Source organism: Colletotrichum higginsianum, chromosome 4, assembly GCF_001672515.1.
Source record: "Colletotrichum higginsianum IMI 349063 chromosome 4, whole genome shotgun sequence".
Classification (NCBI taxonomy): Eukaryota; Fungi; Ascomycota; class Sordariomycetes; order Glomerellales; family Glomerellaceae; genus Colletotrichum; species Colletotrichum higginsianum.
The window spans coordinates 1,395,449-1,412,545 of record NC_030957.1 but is presented as its reverse complement, the minus strand read 5'-3'; the positions used below and the strand labels follow the sequence as shown (position 1 = coordinate 1,412,545).

Genomic DNA, 17,097 nt, shown 5'->3' with positions numbered 1-17,097 from the left:
CAAAAGGACCCATAGTTGACGTTTGACAAGGAACGGTTGAGGTCGAAATGTACGTCTTGGCAGAGGTTGCCGTAGTGTACTGGTGGCAGCTTGGAGGCCGGGGGAGACGTCGGGGCAGTGGGCACTTGACGGGAGATGGTCCGCGCTACGGGCTACCCAGCGCTGCAACCTGCGCGCGGGTGGGGCTTGCAACGGGGCTCGATGTACCCTTTGGCGCTGCTCTGCCGCAGTAAGGTACCAGCCCTCGTGGGGCTGTACCGATCTTGAGCAGGGGTGGTAGGCGCCTCGGTTCCTGTTGTGCGTGTCGTCGCCAGTGTCCAAGGATGGGCACCGAACGACGAAACGTGTACCTCTACAGGCTAAAACGTATGGGTGAGAGACTTTGGTCTTCATGCTTCACAGCAAAATCTGGAACAAGGGGCTCGCACTCTCCAAAAGTCGGGAGCCAGCCAATGCACCTCATCCAGTCAGCCATGTCCATGCGGTCCCTGTCTGAAATAGGCGAGCTCTATACACAAGGGTCCCCACTACCTTGATTGGCAACGAGCGCTCTGCACGTTGGCGGCGCCTGCCAAAATTGGCATTTTTCCTGCTTGTTCCACCGACAACCGATTGACCACCATCGACGCGCCGACGCCGTTCCCGTCGTCCACTTTATTCTCTTCGTTGTCTATTTTCTGCTTCCACAACCGTCACCCGCCAGATCGACTCAGCCTCGATGGTTCCCTTTTCGCTTTGCCGCGCCGCCCAGAAACAAGGGTCTGGTAATCCGCTCGACTGGCTACCGTTGGCGCAGACTACCGCCAGATGGTCGAGGAACAAGTCCCCACTTCGGTTCGGGCGACTACGAACGCTGACCAGTGTTCTGTGCCAGACCTGGCTGATACCAAATCGGAATTGCAAATGCTTCCAAGGCGTGTACGAATATCTGTACTCCTAGCCAAGAGTCCCCTGTTTCCTTTGTTGCGGACAGAGTCACGGATGTACTGGATTCAAACCCACTTCAGAGCACCGACCTACTTCAAATCTCACACTCGGAATCATCAGTGAGCTACTGCAACGGCCACCGGCACCATGATCCGGCCAGGACCAGTAAACTCAAGCGAACCGAAGACCAGTTAACCAGAACGGGTGTGTAGTCCGCCAAGGATTGGAAGCACAAGCTTGGACGCCTACACGGCGTCTGTAAGAGTGCAATGCAAATCGACGCGAAACTAGGGCCCACGGCCCCCTATGTACCGTGGACCATACCTTTTGTTGCCGAGGGATTGTCGCCTACGCCTCCGTGCTCAATGCCCTGGATACATCGACCTTTAAGGTACGCCCCGGCAAACAATTGCATCCTCGTCCCTGGTGGGAATTCGCCAACCGTCTCTGTCGGGCTGTCTGTGCGCACCTTGATCTTCTCTTTGTGTACCAAAGTCCGCCACGACACAAGATCTACGGGAACGGCTTCTGCCCAATCGTGGCCGAGGCTCAATCGACCGCGCTTGCTCTCTACCACCGCGAGATTGACGACGCGCGATCAACAGCTGCCACAATTTCAACTCTATCATCAATTGGCGGTTGCGCACGTAGACTATTCAGACTGCGAGCAGAAACATTACTGTCCAATCATAATTCCTCCACCTTTGCCACTGTTCACACATCGCGGTCGCCAACGTTCAGACACACAGCGTCTCATCGATGTCAATCGTCGAGGTTGTTCGGGCCACCATCCGCAACTCTCTCCCATCCCAACTAGGGACAAGAAGAACCCCTGTGAGCATCCTCCGCTTACCCGACAATCGCCCTTCCGACTGCCTCTATGGCAGTATATAGCACGACAGGTGCTCACGTGCGCTCCTCCCCTGCTTCTGATCCGCATCTCATCCTCTGGCTTTGAATGAAACACGCAACTCGACGTCCCACTTACTATCGATCAACAATGGAGTAGCACCATTCCGTCTGGGCGCCACAGCGGCGACGATTCCACTCCACTCCATCGACCAGACAGCCACCGCGATTATGCGAAGCGAAGAAACGAGGGACCACATTTTGGCAGTCGTTGTGGTGTGTATCATCGTATCACAAAACGCCGGTCTTGGCATGCATGGGATCATCTGATGTTTAAGCTTCCATCACATCAAACGCTGATGAAAAATAAATCGCCCACACCAGGTGGCCCCCGAATGCGAATACATGACAAGACACCAACTTTCTTCCATAGTCCCTGTACTATGAGTTTCATCTCATCCTTCGGCGAAGCTCTCTGAACCACTAGCTCGTCCAAACCCACGTTGCGGGCATGAAAGGTGACAGGAGAAACATCACGTCTTGTCGGACCAATGCAACCATGGTGTGGAAGCCGGAGCAAAATTTGTTTTCTTTTTTCTTTCTTTTCCTTGCCCTAAGACACGCACCTGGTCCCTGTACTAATTCCACATGGCAGGTTTTTTGGTATCAACGGGTGCTGTTTCTTTCCAACAGTACGTTAAATCACATTCTTTCTACCTGTCCTTCCCCCGAAGAGACATTTTCTGAGGCGTTTCACACATGAGTCGGTCGTCAGTCATCCCACCAAGTCCGCACAAGCTTCTTAATCCCCCTTTTTCTTACTCAGATGCCCGCCGCGTGCGAGTGTGTGCCTCACAGTGTCAAATGAGTAACCCACTCGCCTTGCGAGAGGTTTTACGTCCTCACTCCACCAACCGCCTTGTAACTGTTTCATTCCCAGCTGTGGTGTCCGTGGCCGCCCTTGTCCATCACAGAGGCCGGCGTTCGATGGTGCACCAGTTTCTGGATAGCTGTGGCGGGGTAGTTCTCCCGGTTCTCCATGTCAAGGCTGTTGGAGCGCGCCCTCTTCCTGCCGGCCAGAGACTTGAGCGGGCTGATTTGGTCCAGCGAGGGCAGCCCACGCTGCTGGTCCACAGGCGACCATCCGGATCTACCGTCCGTGCCGGCCACGGCAGCGACTGCCGAGACGGCTTGGGCCCACGGCGGCTGGTTCCACGTCTGGTGGTCCTTGCCCTCGCTCCAAAGGCTGGCATTGGCCGCCACGCTGCGCTGGTTCTCGTTCTGCCATTGCTGCGTTTTTGCATCGGACGACTCGTTCCAGCCGTTCCAGTGATTGAGGCTGTGAAAGGACGACGTCGCAGTATCCCAATCGGAAATTCCCTCAACATCCCCTTCATCGTACACGCCGACGCCGACACCGTTTGAAACTTGGATGCCCGCCGTGGCCGACAGGAAAGGGTCGGCAGGAGCCGAGCCCATGTCAGTGACCAGAGTGTTCTGGCTGTCCATGGAGCTAGTGCAAGCTGCGGCAAGGAAGTCGAGTTGATGGTGGTGATGAGACCCGCTGGCCAGCTCGTGGCTGCCGTCATAGCTGCTCGCATACGACGAGTGGATTGATGCCGTTGGTGGAGGCGTCGCCAGGCCATGAGAGAAATTGTCCATCATTCCGAGTGTCCCGGTAGATGCCAGGCTAGGCAGCTGGCCGGCCATCGAGACGGGCTCCCAAGCAGAGCCGAGGTTGTCGTTCATGACAGCAGCGAGGTGATGGGAGTAGGGAGGTGTCGGGGCCATGAGCATGTCACGGCCGGAGGCAGCCGCAGGATTGATGCAGACGTTCTGCTGGTGGGCCGAGGAGACGGGATCCAGAGCCGTGAGGAACCGCCAGGTAGTACCGGCGGGATTGAAAACCCGCTTTGAACGACCTTCACGCCTCAACGATGCGCCATGCTCCTCGCCATCCTCTTCGGCAGGTTTTCTGCCCTTTTGTGGTGCTAGCTTCTCAAAGATGGGGTTCCACTTGTCGTCGAAAGCGTGAATCGTGCGAAACTTCCAGAGGATGATGCCGCGGCGCGTCCACACACGCCGGTCCGAGTTGTCGGGCGGGGCAGACCACAGCTCCTGGAACATGCCGACCTGCTGAATCAACTCGGCGGTGGTCCGCTCGGCTTCAAGCGCGGCGTCTTCGGCGGCCTTGGCTCTTTCATCATCGTTGTCATACACCTTGGACTTGTCCTCGATGGGCTCGAGGTAAACAGCACATGTGCTGAGTATGCTGGCCCACTCGGCTGCGGGGAAGGGTACGCGGACGTCCTGCCTAGGACGGCTGCGGCAGTCACACTCAAACTTGCCCTCCTGACATCCCGGTCGGTGGATGTATTGTAGGCCAATCTCGCTCGTTTGCTCAACGACGAAGGCGTCATTATCGGCGCTACGGAGCTCTTCCGGACGCGCCAGCTTCGTGACGCACTTCCAACGGTGGTTCTGGAGCGCGGGCAGGGAGATGCTCAACTCAACGAAGCCGTTGAGCTCTGAGCCGGCAGGGAAGTTGCTGCGGGGGTGGATTTCCAGCGTGACTGTCATCTCCAAGATGTCGAGCCATTTGTTGTCGTGGATCGCGTGCTCAAGCGACTTGTGCAGAGGCGGAAACTTGGCCTCCCATTCTTGAGCCAGTTCGGTGACGGCGGCGGACTCCTTTTGTGATAGTTCCTTGTTGTACTCATGCAAGAGAATACTGCCATTGAGACCTCTCGAGGTGATGTCTTCCTTGTGCATGTTCTTCTCCAGGTGGGGGTAGTAGTTCTTATCTAGGGGCTTGCCATGGTGGTCGTACGCCTCGCCATCCTCGTCCATCCTCACGTTATTGGAGGCAACGAAGATCCAGGCCGTCTTTGGTCTCATCACGACGTGGGAGTCCATGGCTAGAATCTGGGCGAAGTACTCATAGTTGGGGCGGACATCCGGAAGACGACCCTCAGCGAGGGCGATCAGAACCGGGTTGTCCTTGAAGGAGGCGATCTCCATGTTGTCCTTGAGACGGGCCTCGCTTTTGTCAGGGTCCTTGACGAAGAAGAAGTGGTCTGGTAGAATGTCAATCATTGATGCAAGTGTGGGAACGGCGGGGGTCGACTTACAGCAGCGGTGCTTCTCAAACATTTTTTTCACCACTTGGATATGGCTGGATACTTGCTTCCTCTTCCTCTCTTCAGCCTTCTGTCCAGGCTGCAAGCTGCAGCAGTAGGCAATCCAAAGGTACTCGCTGATGAGCATGTTACGTCCGAACTGCTTTCCTTGCATGCTGTACTTTTTCCTTCCCATGTGAGGGATAATGAGCAGGGCTAGAAAACACGTCAGAAAGAGACGTCGTATTCTTCATGAGGGAGACATCTTACAGTCGAGGAAGGCATCTTCCAGCACACGAGGCCAGATTTGTTTCTCGTTGGGATCCTTCTGGTCCTGCTTGTCCCGGTAGGGTCGAAACTCGGGAGCGTAGTAGATGGGGTTGATGTTGAGACGTGTCTGTCTTGCCATGTGCAAGGCATCTGATCTTCGTAGGCCGTTGCTGCTCCTGTAGCCAGGCCCAGCTTGGGACGGCACGATGGGCGGCGTGGGTATGCTAGTCAAACTAGGTGAGAAGAGACCAAGAGGGCTGTTGCGGCAAGAGGAGGCCAGGCTACCGAGGTGGGAGCCAGCCGACTGGGAATTGCCAGTTGAATCCCTCAGCGGTTGCCTCCCCGTCGGCGTGCATCGTCTGCTATCATAGCTGTAGACGGGCGAGGGGGAGTAGCGCTGTGACGGGAGCATCGGGCGTGGGTGCTCCATTTGGCGAGGCTCTCGAGTATATAGCGTTAGTATCTTGCGTTGCCGGGGATTCCTGTCTGGAGGTGGTAGATGGTATGAGGATTGGTTGATGCGTCAAGCTCGTTCCGTTCTTTCGTCCTCTTCCTTTCTCCTGCGGGAGACGGTTGGACTGGATTGTAAATGGATTCCTTGACAAGAACGAAGCCCCTGAGTGAAAGAATGGAAGGAAAGTTGGGAGGCAAAAAAGAGAGGTGAAAGGAATGACTCTTCAGGAATTTCGAGACGGGGCCTGGCAAGGGTTTTGTTGCTACGTCAAGGGACTGCCAAAGCGCCTGTTCTCCCGCGTGATAGGACCCAAGGTTATGAATTCCTCGTGGGAATTACCCCTGTTGGAAAGGACTGGCTGGAATGGAGGGTAATAATGGCGAAGTGAGTGTCTGGATGGTGTTTTCTATTGGAAAAAAACGGGAAAGCTGAAAAAGGAGTGTATGTTGGGATTCCACCGCTCCAAGAAGTTCTTTGAAGGTGCTTCTAAGCCTTGCTTGATTTACTTGTGCTATTAGGCAATGCAAAAGTAGAGATGTAGGAAGAGGAAGTGATAAGGCTTGAGGAGGTCGAAAGAAATGACACTGGCATGGGGCGTACGTCAATATAAGTTCCTAAAGTCAGGTACACCCGCCTCAAGGTCCGAAAGGCAGGAGGCGAGGGGACGAACGAGTTCAGTTGAAAGGTACGTCCAAAACACCCGCGGCTTGCCGAGAGAGAGGAAAATGGCGATGAGGCGACATGGCAGAGCGAGTTAGTTGTGAGTGTGGGAGTAGCTACCCATTTGGGCCGGCACCCCGGGTTCCAGATCAATGGCAACACTCCCTATACCCCCTTACTAGCCCCGTGGCTCGTCGTTTCCTCTCCTCGCTCATTCCCCGAGTACGCCTGTCAGCGTCCCCAGCCCTGCCCTCTCTGGAACAGTTGACTACAGAGCATGTGCTTCCGCCAGGCCCCGCTCGAGGCTCTGGGCTGCGAGACTCATGAGGACTAGACCCTCAGAGCGGGGTGAAGGGCAGATCTCACCTTTTTTTTGTTGCCAGCATTATTGGGGATGAAAATGGGGTACTATATGAGCGAAGGGATGATGGCGGGACCCAGTGAGTGTAAGTGTGTTTGTGTATGAGAGCGTGAGAGAGAGAAGTAACCCTAAGGAGAGAAGGAAGAGCCTGCACTGCAGAGAAGGCGTGTAGGCGCAGGAAGCTCCGGCAAGCTAACTCGGATCGAGGATCCGAGGGGAGCTTGCTATCATGCTAGCAAGGGTGTAAGGGAACGACGAGTGAGGAAGAGGAGAGGGCGGGAAGTAGTGGGAAGCTCCGGAGAAAGGACAGTGCTAGAAGGGTGTGTATATGGAACGATAGGGAGAGGGTAGTTGTATTGGAAGATCAAAAGACATCGCAAGACTCAAGTCTGACTGCACATGACTTGGCGTCTCTATGGAATGGACTGTTGAGACAGTCGTTAGCTGGTACTGAAGGGCCAAGATGGGGCCCGTTGGACTTTACCCTTGGAGCCATACAGCTGCTGAGTGTGTGCATGGATGTTTGCCAGTCCGACAAGGGCCATCTCCACATGGCAAAAGTCTTGGGAGCTCAAAGCTGGAGGAGTGGACGAATCGAGGGTGCTGGTATGCAAGGGGGTTGGTCCAGGTAGCGTTTGCCTCGATGGGTGCCAACTTGAGTCCAGAGAGGGTTGTTTTTGTTTTTATTTTATTTTGCATCTGTACGTACCGCTAGCATCATCAGATCAGCACCACCACCACGACTCATTCTAGCTTACCAAGTTGAGCGGCGTTTTTCTCTCCATTCTCAGGGCTGGGACCAGAATGAAGATGTATGAATAGCGACCCTATTATCGTTTTATTTTTATTTTCTCGGTGAGGGGAGATGGCGAGGGTGGTTTCTTGTCGCTTGATGCTGCTGCTGACTTCGGACTTCCCTCGCCCCCAAAGCCTTTCCATAATAGCATCAAGCAAGAAAGACATCAACAAAAGAATAGAGTTCTGATCAAAATAGTAGAAAGAGAAAAGGGCACAACGGCATTGGTATGTAGCCCATATTAGAAAGAGACAAAGCACCGAGGAAGGGAAAAATATGCATTCCTGTCGTATGGGTCAAGGAGGCGATGAGGCCAGGCGAGCAGCGAAGCCAGGGCCGCCCCTGGACCAAAGAAGGACAGATGACGGCTAGTAAAGAATTCGCCCCTGTATTTCCCTCGCCCTCGACCTCGATGTCGACCTCAACACGACCCCGCTGATGATGGAGAGGTTGATCCTCGCGTAGATGAGGCTATTGCCATTCGATGTCCCGGCGCACGGGGCAAAGCCAAATAGCACAGACTGTAGTGAGTTGCATTCGCCCTCCGCAACCCCACCGACCGTTTGATGAAAGCCCTCCTTTGCTCCCGTCCTCGCCGACGCCATGGAGGAAAGACGCCTCCAATAGCGGGACGGTTTATTTTTTTGCAGGAGGTGCGCTCGGAGGGGGGAGGGAGTTGACCAGAAGGGTGAAAGGGGTGGGCAGGGATTCAAATCGCGGGGCCAGGGATGAGCGAGACAGATTGGCATACAGAAACACAGATAGACACGGATGCTTACTAGAGCTAAAGAAAGTGAGTGACATGCTGCTGAAGGCAGAGAGGAGGGGAGCGAACAGGAAGAGCAGACATGCTCCAGCTAGTCAGTACCCTATGTACGAGTATTGTCATGTCACTGACGAGACGTACTTGAGAATGACGCGGCGATAGTGCCGGTGCGAAGGGAGTTGGCTGGTACATGATGTTGTGGTGCCATTACAGAGACATACATTGATGTATTGGGCTCGTTTCTATCTTACTCTCTCCGAGTTGTTGATGTTTCTCGGCCCCTCCATTCACATGTCCATCTCGTCAACGTTGTCGCCTCCAATGTTCACCCGCTTCCTGTTCTGGCCCATGAGCTGCGAGATGGCGACCTTGTTGACCTGCCCACCGATCTTGCGCTGCATCTTGGCAATCTCCTCCTCTGCGTCGACCGCCTCGGCCTCTGCGTAGTCTAGAACCAGCCTGCGGCCTAGCAAGTGGGTGTCTCGCAACGCGTTGAGTGCGTTTTCCGCCTCCCTGGGTGCGACAAACTCGGCAAAGGCAAAACCTCTCGTCGTATTGCCAAACTTCTTGGGCAGACGCACCGCCCTGAGCTGACCGTAGGTGCCGAAGAGGGTGCGAATGTCCTTCTTTGTCACTTCGAAGGGCAAGTTCTTAATGACAATCTTCGTCCGCTGCCCCGCCGCCTTGCGGGCCTTGTCTTCCCGCCTGCGTTCCTCTGCGGCATCCTGGCCCTTGTGCGAAGCCTTGACGGCAAGCGTGTGGCCCTCTAGCACGAACCCATCCATGGCCTGGAGAGCCGCCTGTGCCTGTTCCTTGGTCTTAAAGACGACGAACCCGAATCCCATACTCAGTACCTGTCCGGGCTTCTTAGGGTCCATCTTGGTCTTCACCCTTGCCGAGACGAAGCCGTCCAACGGTTTGAACGTCTCTGCCAACTTCTCTGTCGTCGTGGAGAAGTTGAGATTTCTTACGAACAGCGACGTCGTAACCACATCAGTCTCGCCCTGCTCGTCCCGGCCCAATAGCTCCGTGACACTGAGCTTCTGAACACCGGCAGGCCGATCCTCCTTGCCCTGCGTCATGGATACAGAGGCATCATTCTTGAAAAGGTCCCTGGGAGCCTTCTCGAGAAACAGCACTGTGTCCTTGATGCGCCTATACGCAAGCTTGGCGAACGCCGCCTTCGCATGCGCTGGCTGCGCAAAGTCGATAATGGCAATGGTGCCACTAGGTGGCATCAGCACCCTCAGAACGGTGCCGTGCTCTTCAAACATGGTTCTCAGCTCCTCCATCGTCGTGCCGAAAGGGAAATTCTTGACCAGAATAGTCGTGTCGCCCCGCTTCTGGGACTTAAAGGCATCGAGATCCACACCGTTCGACACAAAGTACGCCTTAGTTTCCTGAATGATCGACGTCTCGGCGATGGCCTGCTTGACACCAGCGTCTGCCGACGTGGGATCAAGAAGCTCCGATTTAGACACACCCAGCCGGTTTGCCACGGAGGCGTTGACGGCGTCCTGGCTCATGTACAGAGAATTCCAGTTGAACGTGCTAGACGCGGCCTCCGCCTTCTTGCGGATCAGGTTCTGCTTTTTCAAGGGCAACTTTGAAATTGCAAACTCGTCCAGCCCAGCATCGCGCTTTACCTCAGCGGGCAAGACGTGCAGAAGTCGCCCTTGGAAGGTCTGACCATCCGTCGACTGGAATGCGGCGACGGCCGACTCTGCATTCGTGAACTGCACCATGGCGAAGCCCTTGCTTGCGCCTCCGACAGTGACTGGCAAGTGTACCTAACGGGAGATTAGCGATCCGAGTCCGTTCATGAGTTCCGTATGAGCAAGAGGGAAGGCAATCATTTTTTCAGGAAATCGAAGCATCTACTAAAATACCGATCCAAGGTTCGCATCAACCATCATTTGATGTAAGCTGTCCCTATCTGGATTCATCACATGATTGTATGGCATCGAGCAAAATAAAAGAACATGTTGTCTGCTTACCTCTTGAAGTTCTCCGTAATGTTCAAAGTGCGCCCGCAGATCCTCCTCGTTGGCACTGAAGGGTAGGTTTCGCACGAACAGCCTGGAGCTTCTTTTGATGGTGGCGAGGGTGCCGTTTTCCTCAACGCTCTCAATAGGGGCCAAGGCGTTATCGACCATGGTTCCGCCCTTGGTCTCAGCCTTAGGTAGCTCGGTTACCTCCGCGGATACCTCTCGTTGTCCCGCGGATGCACTTCCGGCTGTCTCTCCGCTGTTTTGTTGGACAGGAGGCTGGACCGCCTCACCGACATCCACCAGGTCCAACAACCGGTTCGTCCTTGAACGAAGCCAATCGTCATCTGTTGTGACCGTGTTGATGGGAGCAGCAGAGGCTTGTTCCTGAGGCACATCTTCCATGGACTCAGGGGCCGGAGCAGCGTCAGACATAGCCTCGTCCTTTTCTGGCATGGGCTCCGTACGCTGCTCTCCCTTTGGCGCCTCCCTCATCTGCCGTTTCTCAGGCCGAGACGGAATGGCCTCATACTCATCGTCACTCTCGCCATCTTGAAGCAGCTTTTTCTGCTCCTTGACAGCAACAGGATCCATGACATCCGACATCTCATTCGCTGCGTTCTTGCTAGGTCCCATGACTTGCAAGAACTCGCGGAGCTTTGGGTCCGACTCGTCCAAGTCCTCTCGCTTGCGTTTCTTCTTCGCGTCCTTCTCCTCAATACTGGACGGCTGAGGCGCGGCCGAGCCTGATGACGTGGCCACATACGTCTGTCCGGTACTCCCATTTGTGTGCTGGGGGGCGGGATCAGCAATCTGTGAAAGGGGTGTGAGTATTCTGGCGTCGGGTTGTATTGTACAAGCGCTGCAACGTACCGGCCTTGCGAGTTCGACATTAATCCTCGACATGCGGATGTAGGATCTGTTGAAGTATTTGACCGCCTTGGCAGCAACTTCGGGGGTCTTGTATCCAACATAACCAATTCTTCTCAGGGGGATGACCTTGACGTCCGTCACCTCCCGACCTCCAGCCGAGAAGTGCTGTCGAAAGTCGGCCTCGGTAATCTTCGGCGGGAGCCCTCTCACGAAAATGCGGGAGGTCTCCATTGATGTAGTAGGAGCAGCAGTAGTCGCAGACATTGCGAAAGGGTATCTCAGAACGAAAATCAAAAGACAGTTGCACTAGTAAGGAAAGGTTATGAGCTCAAGTGCTCGGTGGGTTGTAGCGGCTATAAAAGCAAGGCCATGCTGTCGTGTGTGTGAGGGACGGAAGGAAAAGGAAAGTCTGGAAAGAACTATTTACATGCGAGGAAACAGGTCTTTGCATGAAGTTTTTTTTCCTTCCTTTTTGCGCCCCAGTCTTATCGCTATCAGCATGTGACCAGCCCCGCCTTCTATGTCACGTTAGCGTGTAAATGCTGCAGCATGCCACCCCGGAAGGAGCTGTGATCCGTGCGGCACGGCAACCCAACCACGATTCGATCGAATGGGACCCCTTCCAGTCGCGGGCACTTGTCAGGCTTCCTCAAAACACGCGACGACCACACACCGAAGAACCTCACCAACCACGCCAGTTCTCTGATTGAAGCCATTCGATGTAAGTAAGCGATCCGCAGTTTTGCGAAAATTGGCTGACCAATCCAGCACAACCTCTTTCCACACAAGTGAGTTGGTCACCTTGCGATCAAAGGCGCAGCAGCGGACGGAACGGAGGAAAAGGGGCTCATCCAAGTCCTGCTACGCAAACCAAACCCACGCCCTATATCGATGCTGACGATTGTGCGCAAACAATAGAGATATCAACAACGTTACCACATATCATAATGGCCGACGCAAAGAGCACCTCACCCGCCCCTCGCGAGAAGTTGGAAGGTCGGTTGTGACACCAGAGCAACCTGCTATCCTGATGTACGACGAAGAGTGCTGACGCGACCGGGAGTCTAGCGCAGGTCAAGAGCGCCGACATGGTGAGGCTCGCCGACGACCTGAAAATCCCCAATTCAGGATGCTGACATCTTTCAGACCGACGATATGCAACAGGAGTCTATCGAAGTTGGTACGTAACGTCATTCCCAGGGAAGCCCCTCTGCTAAACCCCGCCGTGGTGTACTGACAACCCCTCTGCAGCCCAGGAGGCCATGGCCAAGTTCACCATTGAGAAGGTACTTATTGTCGACATGCTTTTTATCTGGCGGGATACTGTTTACTGACAAGTGCGACACTCAGGACATCGCCCAGCACATCAAGCGAACCGTCTGTCCAACCTCATCCTCTTCTATCGTCTCGATTGCGATCAGCCACTGACATGCTCCCGGCACACAGTTCGACGAGCGGAAGGGTCCTACATGGCACTGCATTGTCGGTCGCAACTTTGGCAGCTTCGTAACCCATGGTATGTTTGTATACAGTCCACGCGTTGGTCTATCTTCCGGTCACGCGTACCTGCTCGCAGTTGATACTAGGAAGCTAACCTTTGCGACACAGAAACTAAGCACTTCATCTACTTCTACCTCGGCCACTGCGCGATTCTGCTTTTCAAGACCCAATAGGCGGCAATTCAACAAAGCGACAAGCCGAAAGAACAACAACCAGCCGACTACCGCTGTCCAGAGAATTGCGAACCCGAACCCCCAAAACGACACGTCGCAGTTATGATGTACAGAACATAGGCTTACGGGGAAATGGCTATCTATCACTACGGGCCGGTCTGATATGGGATAATGGAATAAATGAACTTAAAACGGCGTGGGCAGCGGGTTCCTTAAACTGTTGGTTGACAGAGGGAGAGGAGAGAGAAGGTGCTAAATTCAAAAAGGGATCGAAACGAACACCACGTTCGGCACTTAGACCTACTTTGAGCTTTTGTTTGGTGGCGTTCTTAGCCCTGTTAACGGTCAATACGATTCTGTTATTGTTGCACACGGCCCGACTCTTGCTGAATGACCGTCCCCGTTATCTTGAGCTGGCGTTGTCATCAATACCCACCAACAAACAAGTTTGGTCCCGAGCTAGAGATCTTGCCTCGCACCTGGACAAACGACAGAACGATGGCCGCCTAGGGTATAAATGTTGGCTATCTCAAATATCGAGGCGCAGTACAGTAGTTGGTGCTGGAATAGGCGTGACGGAACGACGAAACGACATGGTTTTCATGACAAGGTAGCTTCCGCTGTGCCTTTACATTCCCGGATCGAATCATCCTTTGAAGAAGCAATAGAGTCGACAGAAGATCCCTGCCATGGATTTGCGAGAGAGCACAACAACTGCACGCCACTTCACGTCCACTCCGCGACGGAATACGCTCAAATATATTGCTGTATCCATCGTGATCCCAATATCCCATGCCAGTCGTCAGGAGAAACATTGCCCCATCGCCATGATCCTCGGCTCCCAAAGCTCACGGCGCGGCAAACGTCCCGTCTCTAGTGAGGGAACCGCGGTCGACATGTCGTTTCAGACAAGTTCCTCTAACGGCACCAGCCAAGCCCACACCGTTGATCTCGGATCAGCTACAGGTCCCTCTGGGGGCCAATGTCGAACACGATCGAGACGAAAAGCAAGGGGAATTTGTGACACGCCTCTTCCTCATCTTACCGGGAGGTTACAGGACGTGGAAACGGGCTGCATACGGGACTCGACTCGTCCTCTGCAGAGGGGGAGGAAGAAGCCTACCACTGCGACTGTCACTGCCAGTCTCTTGTACCCCGTAGACGAAACCAAGGCCCATGGTTCTTCGTCTCAAGTTTCGTTCCCATTTCCTTTCGCGGCAGATTTACGGATTAACGTCCCCGATTTCACTTTGAGTTAACCGGCATCTTGGGGGGGCCCTCCCCCTTCCAGCCGACCGAGATCCCATCAGCAACCGCTGTTGCTGGTCTCTCGCGATTTCTCTTGCTACAGCTGCAGCAACAGCAGTACTTACAACAGAAGGGGGAAGGGGGTGTGGGATCGAATGTTCCCGTGCCCATCTAGGTCCCCATCCATCCAGTTCAACCCGCGAATGGTCAGTTCCCTTGAGTGGACGATTCGAAGGGGGCGGCCATTGATGGCTCTCAGGGTCGCAGAGGCTGGGCGACCAGCAAAATATCCCGCGGCGGCAGCATCGGTCACGGTGTCGAAGGGCCCGCCGAGAACAAGGGCAGTGTCCAGAGACGTACCTCCCGCATCCCCGTTGTATCTCATTCCATGATCTCCACACCGTCCGGGTTGGGGTAACACTGGAAGTGGCTTTGAGGGCTAGCCAGGCACCCAGCAGAAGCAGTCCCAGTCCTTCAGGTTCCTCTTAGGTACCTGGCCAGAAGGGTACGTACTCGACAACGGAGAGCCCTTTTGCCTAACGACAGGTGCTAGAGTCAAAGTAGCGCTCCACACGTTACTACGCACGCTTGTTGAAGGGCGAGGGGAGAGCCCGCCAGCCCGCTTTCCTCGGCGGCCGGTGGCTGGCTGCTGCCGGATCGACGTTGACGGGATGGGTAGCAGATGCAACGGGGTCGTTGAAGGCAGTGGAGCGCTCTGCGTGTGCTGATGTGATGTGAGAGATGGGTTGGAGAGCTCTTCTACCATGATCGTCACGACCGTATAATATTGATCAAAATAATGAAGAGGTCAACCAGCGACAAGATGAGGCCAACAGGGCACACGACTCAGACTCTACTTGGCGAAAGCAGCTTACGGAAGAGACCGGTGTTGAGGATTGGGTCAAGCTCCCACACCAAATCGACGAGGTTGGAGGGGGTTTCTCGACGACCTTCCGGAAATTCTCTGTTGGCAGCCACACCATGTCATCCCGAGATGCAGACCCGTCGCAGAGCTTGAAGACCCGTGGGTGCAAAAGTGGTCCGATGGTAGTGGTCGTGGTGGGATGGGTCGGCTCGGTTGTCATCTACGGTAGGCATCGCCTCTCCGTACTTAGAGCTCAACAAGGGTTGAGTTTGCTGAGTTTGCACTGCAGCAAGGCACATGATGTGCATGCTTTACCAAGCATGAGCGAGCGAATACTGAAGGCGGGGTAAACCCAATGATGCCGCCAACCCGATCCGCTCAACATGTTGTCCATGTCCTCTGTAGAGCTGTTCTACTGAGCAATTGGTCCGGGCTAGATACCGACCGCTGTGACTGTTTCGAGAGGCACAGTCGGCACTAGACACCAATCCAGGGTCCAGGTCCAGGGGACGAATGATCAGGACGATCAGGGCAATCGACCGCCGGAGCGGAGGGTGTGTCATGTGTCGGCGACTATCTTGAAGAGTTCCACCCCAGATGGTGTTCCTTCCTCCTATCCGGCGACCGTAATCTTGGTGATGCATATTGCTAGGGAGGCAACCACCAAGAACCCTTTTCTGTAGCGTGGAAGAAGTCAATGAGATCGTTGACCGGATTCTTTCTGACATGACTAATTCGGCTCGGCTGAAATCTGGTCTTGCTTCGAGGAGCGGAAGCAGTCGGCCGATCTGCCTGTCTTGCCATGAAATGGGTTCGAAGCGCACAGGGCGGTAGCCGGTCTTAATTGTCCGAACTCCAGACCCCATGCATCTTGACTGGCTCGAGGTCACTCTGCATTGGTCTCCCAGGTTTTTTCCCCTCCCAGCACGCACCCACCGTTGTTAGTTTCTGTGTGTAGGTAGCCTCCCAGTAGGTCTGCCACCATCGGATAAAGTGGTCTGTTCAGCAGCTTTGTACCACCCACCTGTCTTGCATGTCTCACACTTCTGGCTTCGGCTGGCCCGATCCCAAACTCCCGATGCGCTGGAACAGCCCTCAGCATGTCCAGTCAGACAACCGAGACTGGTCGATTGCACCATTTTGAGGGCCCAGAGCAGCACAGTCCTTCTCGACGTGAAATAAAGCTCTGAAATCTTCTCGTAGACCGAGAATCAGTTGGGATTCGGGGGGCTGAGATTGACCTGCAGCGCACAAGTCTATTGAAGGTGCTACCGCATCTAAGGCACAAGTTAGCAATGAGTCGGGGAACGATGCATGTATCTCCTTTGTACCTACTCACAGCCCGTTCGAGATGGTGTATACCTGCTGTCTTGACCGCCAATGTTTTTTGAATGTTCTGGGTCAGTCTGATCGATGGAAGCGGATATTGGCTTGGTTCCTCACCCCACAGCCGAACCTTCAAGTTGAAGGCACTCTTTCTTTGCGCGGGGTCGGTCCTATTTCGAGCCACTCATGTTGTAAAATGATGGCCTCCATGCATATCGCCACCATCTTCGACCTGATGTAACAGAGGACGATCAAACCCCTGTGATTCCGTGTGAGAAGTTGTACAAGTGACGCTCTTTCCAGCGTTATTGGGAGGGTAGGTCTGTGTAAGACATGCCCTTTCCGGCCATGTCGAGGCTATCGCTATCCTGTGGGTGGTCGGATCGGGTTGACAGGAGCTGCTGGCCCGAGGAATCCTTGTGTTGCTGCGAGTAGGGGATTTCTATGCCTACCACTTCGCTCGCAAGCGTCCCGCCGAATAAATTAGGACCCATGTCCAGTGATGGCGAGATAGCCCACTGTGGGCCAACCGCCACGGGTTGTTTCTGGTTTCCTGTTACAGGATACGGGAGAGCATTGCAGCGTCGTACAACGGATAAAGGCGGCAGCATCAAACAGCAATTGACTCCATGTAGATTAAGACCGGGGAGAGTGAGACGCCGAAGGCAGGCGCCTGTTAGGACATGAGATTGGACGTTTATGCTCCGTTCATGGGGGTTCCCTTCGCTTTGTTCCACCTGGCGTCTGAACTCTGGCGGTGCCCAGTGCTTCTTGAGGCGGGTGGAGTAGACCTGCCTGCAGTACCTCTTGGAGTATCAAGTAGGCTTCGGATTTTGCGATCCGTGAGCGGTATCTGTACAGTGTCACTCATCAAGTAATTAAGGTTATTCGTGGTTGTTGCTGACGTCTCTTGTCATGGCGG

At 54.5% G+C, this 17,097-nt stretch overlaps 3 protein-coding genes across 3 annotated transcripts; 1 reads left to right on the top strand and 2 right to left on the bottom strand.

Annotated features, from left to right (window-relative positions):
* Nucleotides 1-2,706: 2,706 nt before the first annotated feature.
* On the bottom strand, nt 2,707-5,595 carry CH63R_05731 (Transcription factor; the record flags this gene model as incomplete). Its single annotated transcript, XM_018300706.1, has 3 exons — nt 2,707-4,853; nt 4,908-5,111; nt 5,166-5,595. 3 exons carry the CDS (start codon nt 5,593-5,595, stop codon nt 2,707-2,709), a joined length of 2,781 nt encoding a protein of 926 aa, XP_018158556.1.
* A 2,894-nt stretch (nt 5,596-8,489) lies between these two features.
* Nucleotides 8,490-11,327, bottom strand: CH63R_05730 (RNA recognition domain-containing protein; the record flags this gene model as incomplete). The annotated part of the gene is made up of 3 exons (XM_018300705.1): nt 8,490-9,992; nt 10,200-11,003; nt 11,064-11,327. 3 exons carry the CDS (start codon nt 11,325-11,327, stop codon nt 8,490-8,492), a joined length of 2,571 nt encoding a protein of 856 aa, XP_018158555.1.
* Nucleotides 11,328-12,010: 683 nt separating this feature from the next.
* CH63R_05729 (Dynein light chain) lies at nt 12,011-12,736 on the top strand (the record flags this gene model as incomplete). Its single annotated transcript, XM_018300704.1, has 7 exons — nt 12,011-12,059; nt 12,132-12,154; nt 12,210-12,243; nt 12,315-12,349; nt 12,414-12,440; nt 12,510-12,579; nt 12,672-12,736. The coding sequence occupies 7 exons, from the start codon at nt 12,011-12,013 to the stop codon at nt 12,734-12,736; spliced, it is 303 nt and encodes a 100-aa protein (XP_018158554.1).
* Nucleotides 12,737-17,097: the final 4,361 nt, after the last annotated feature.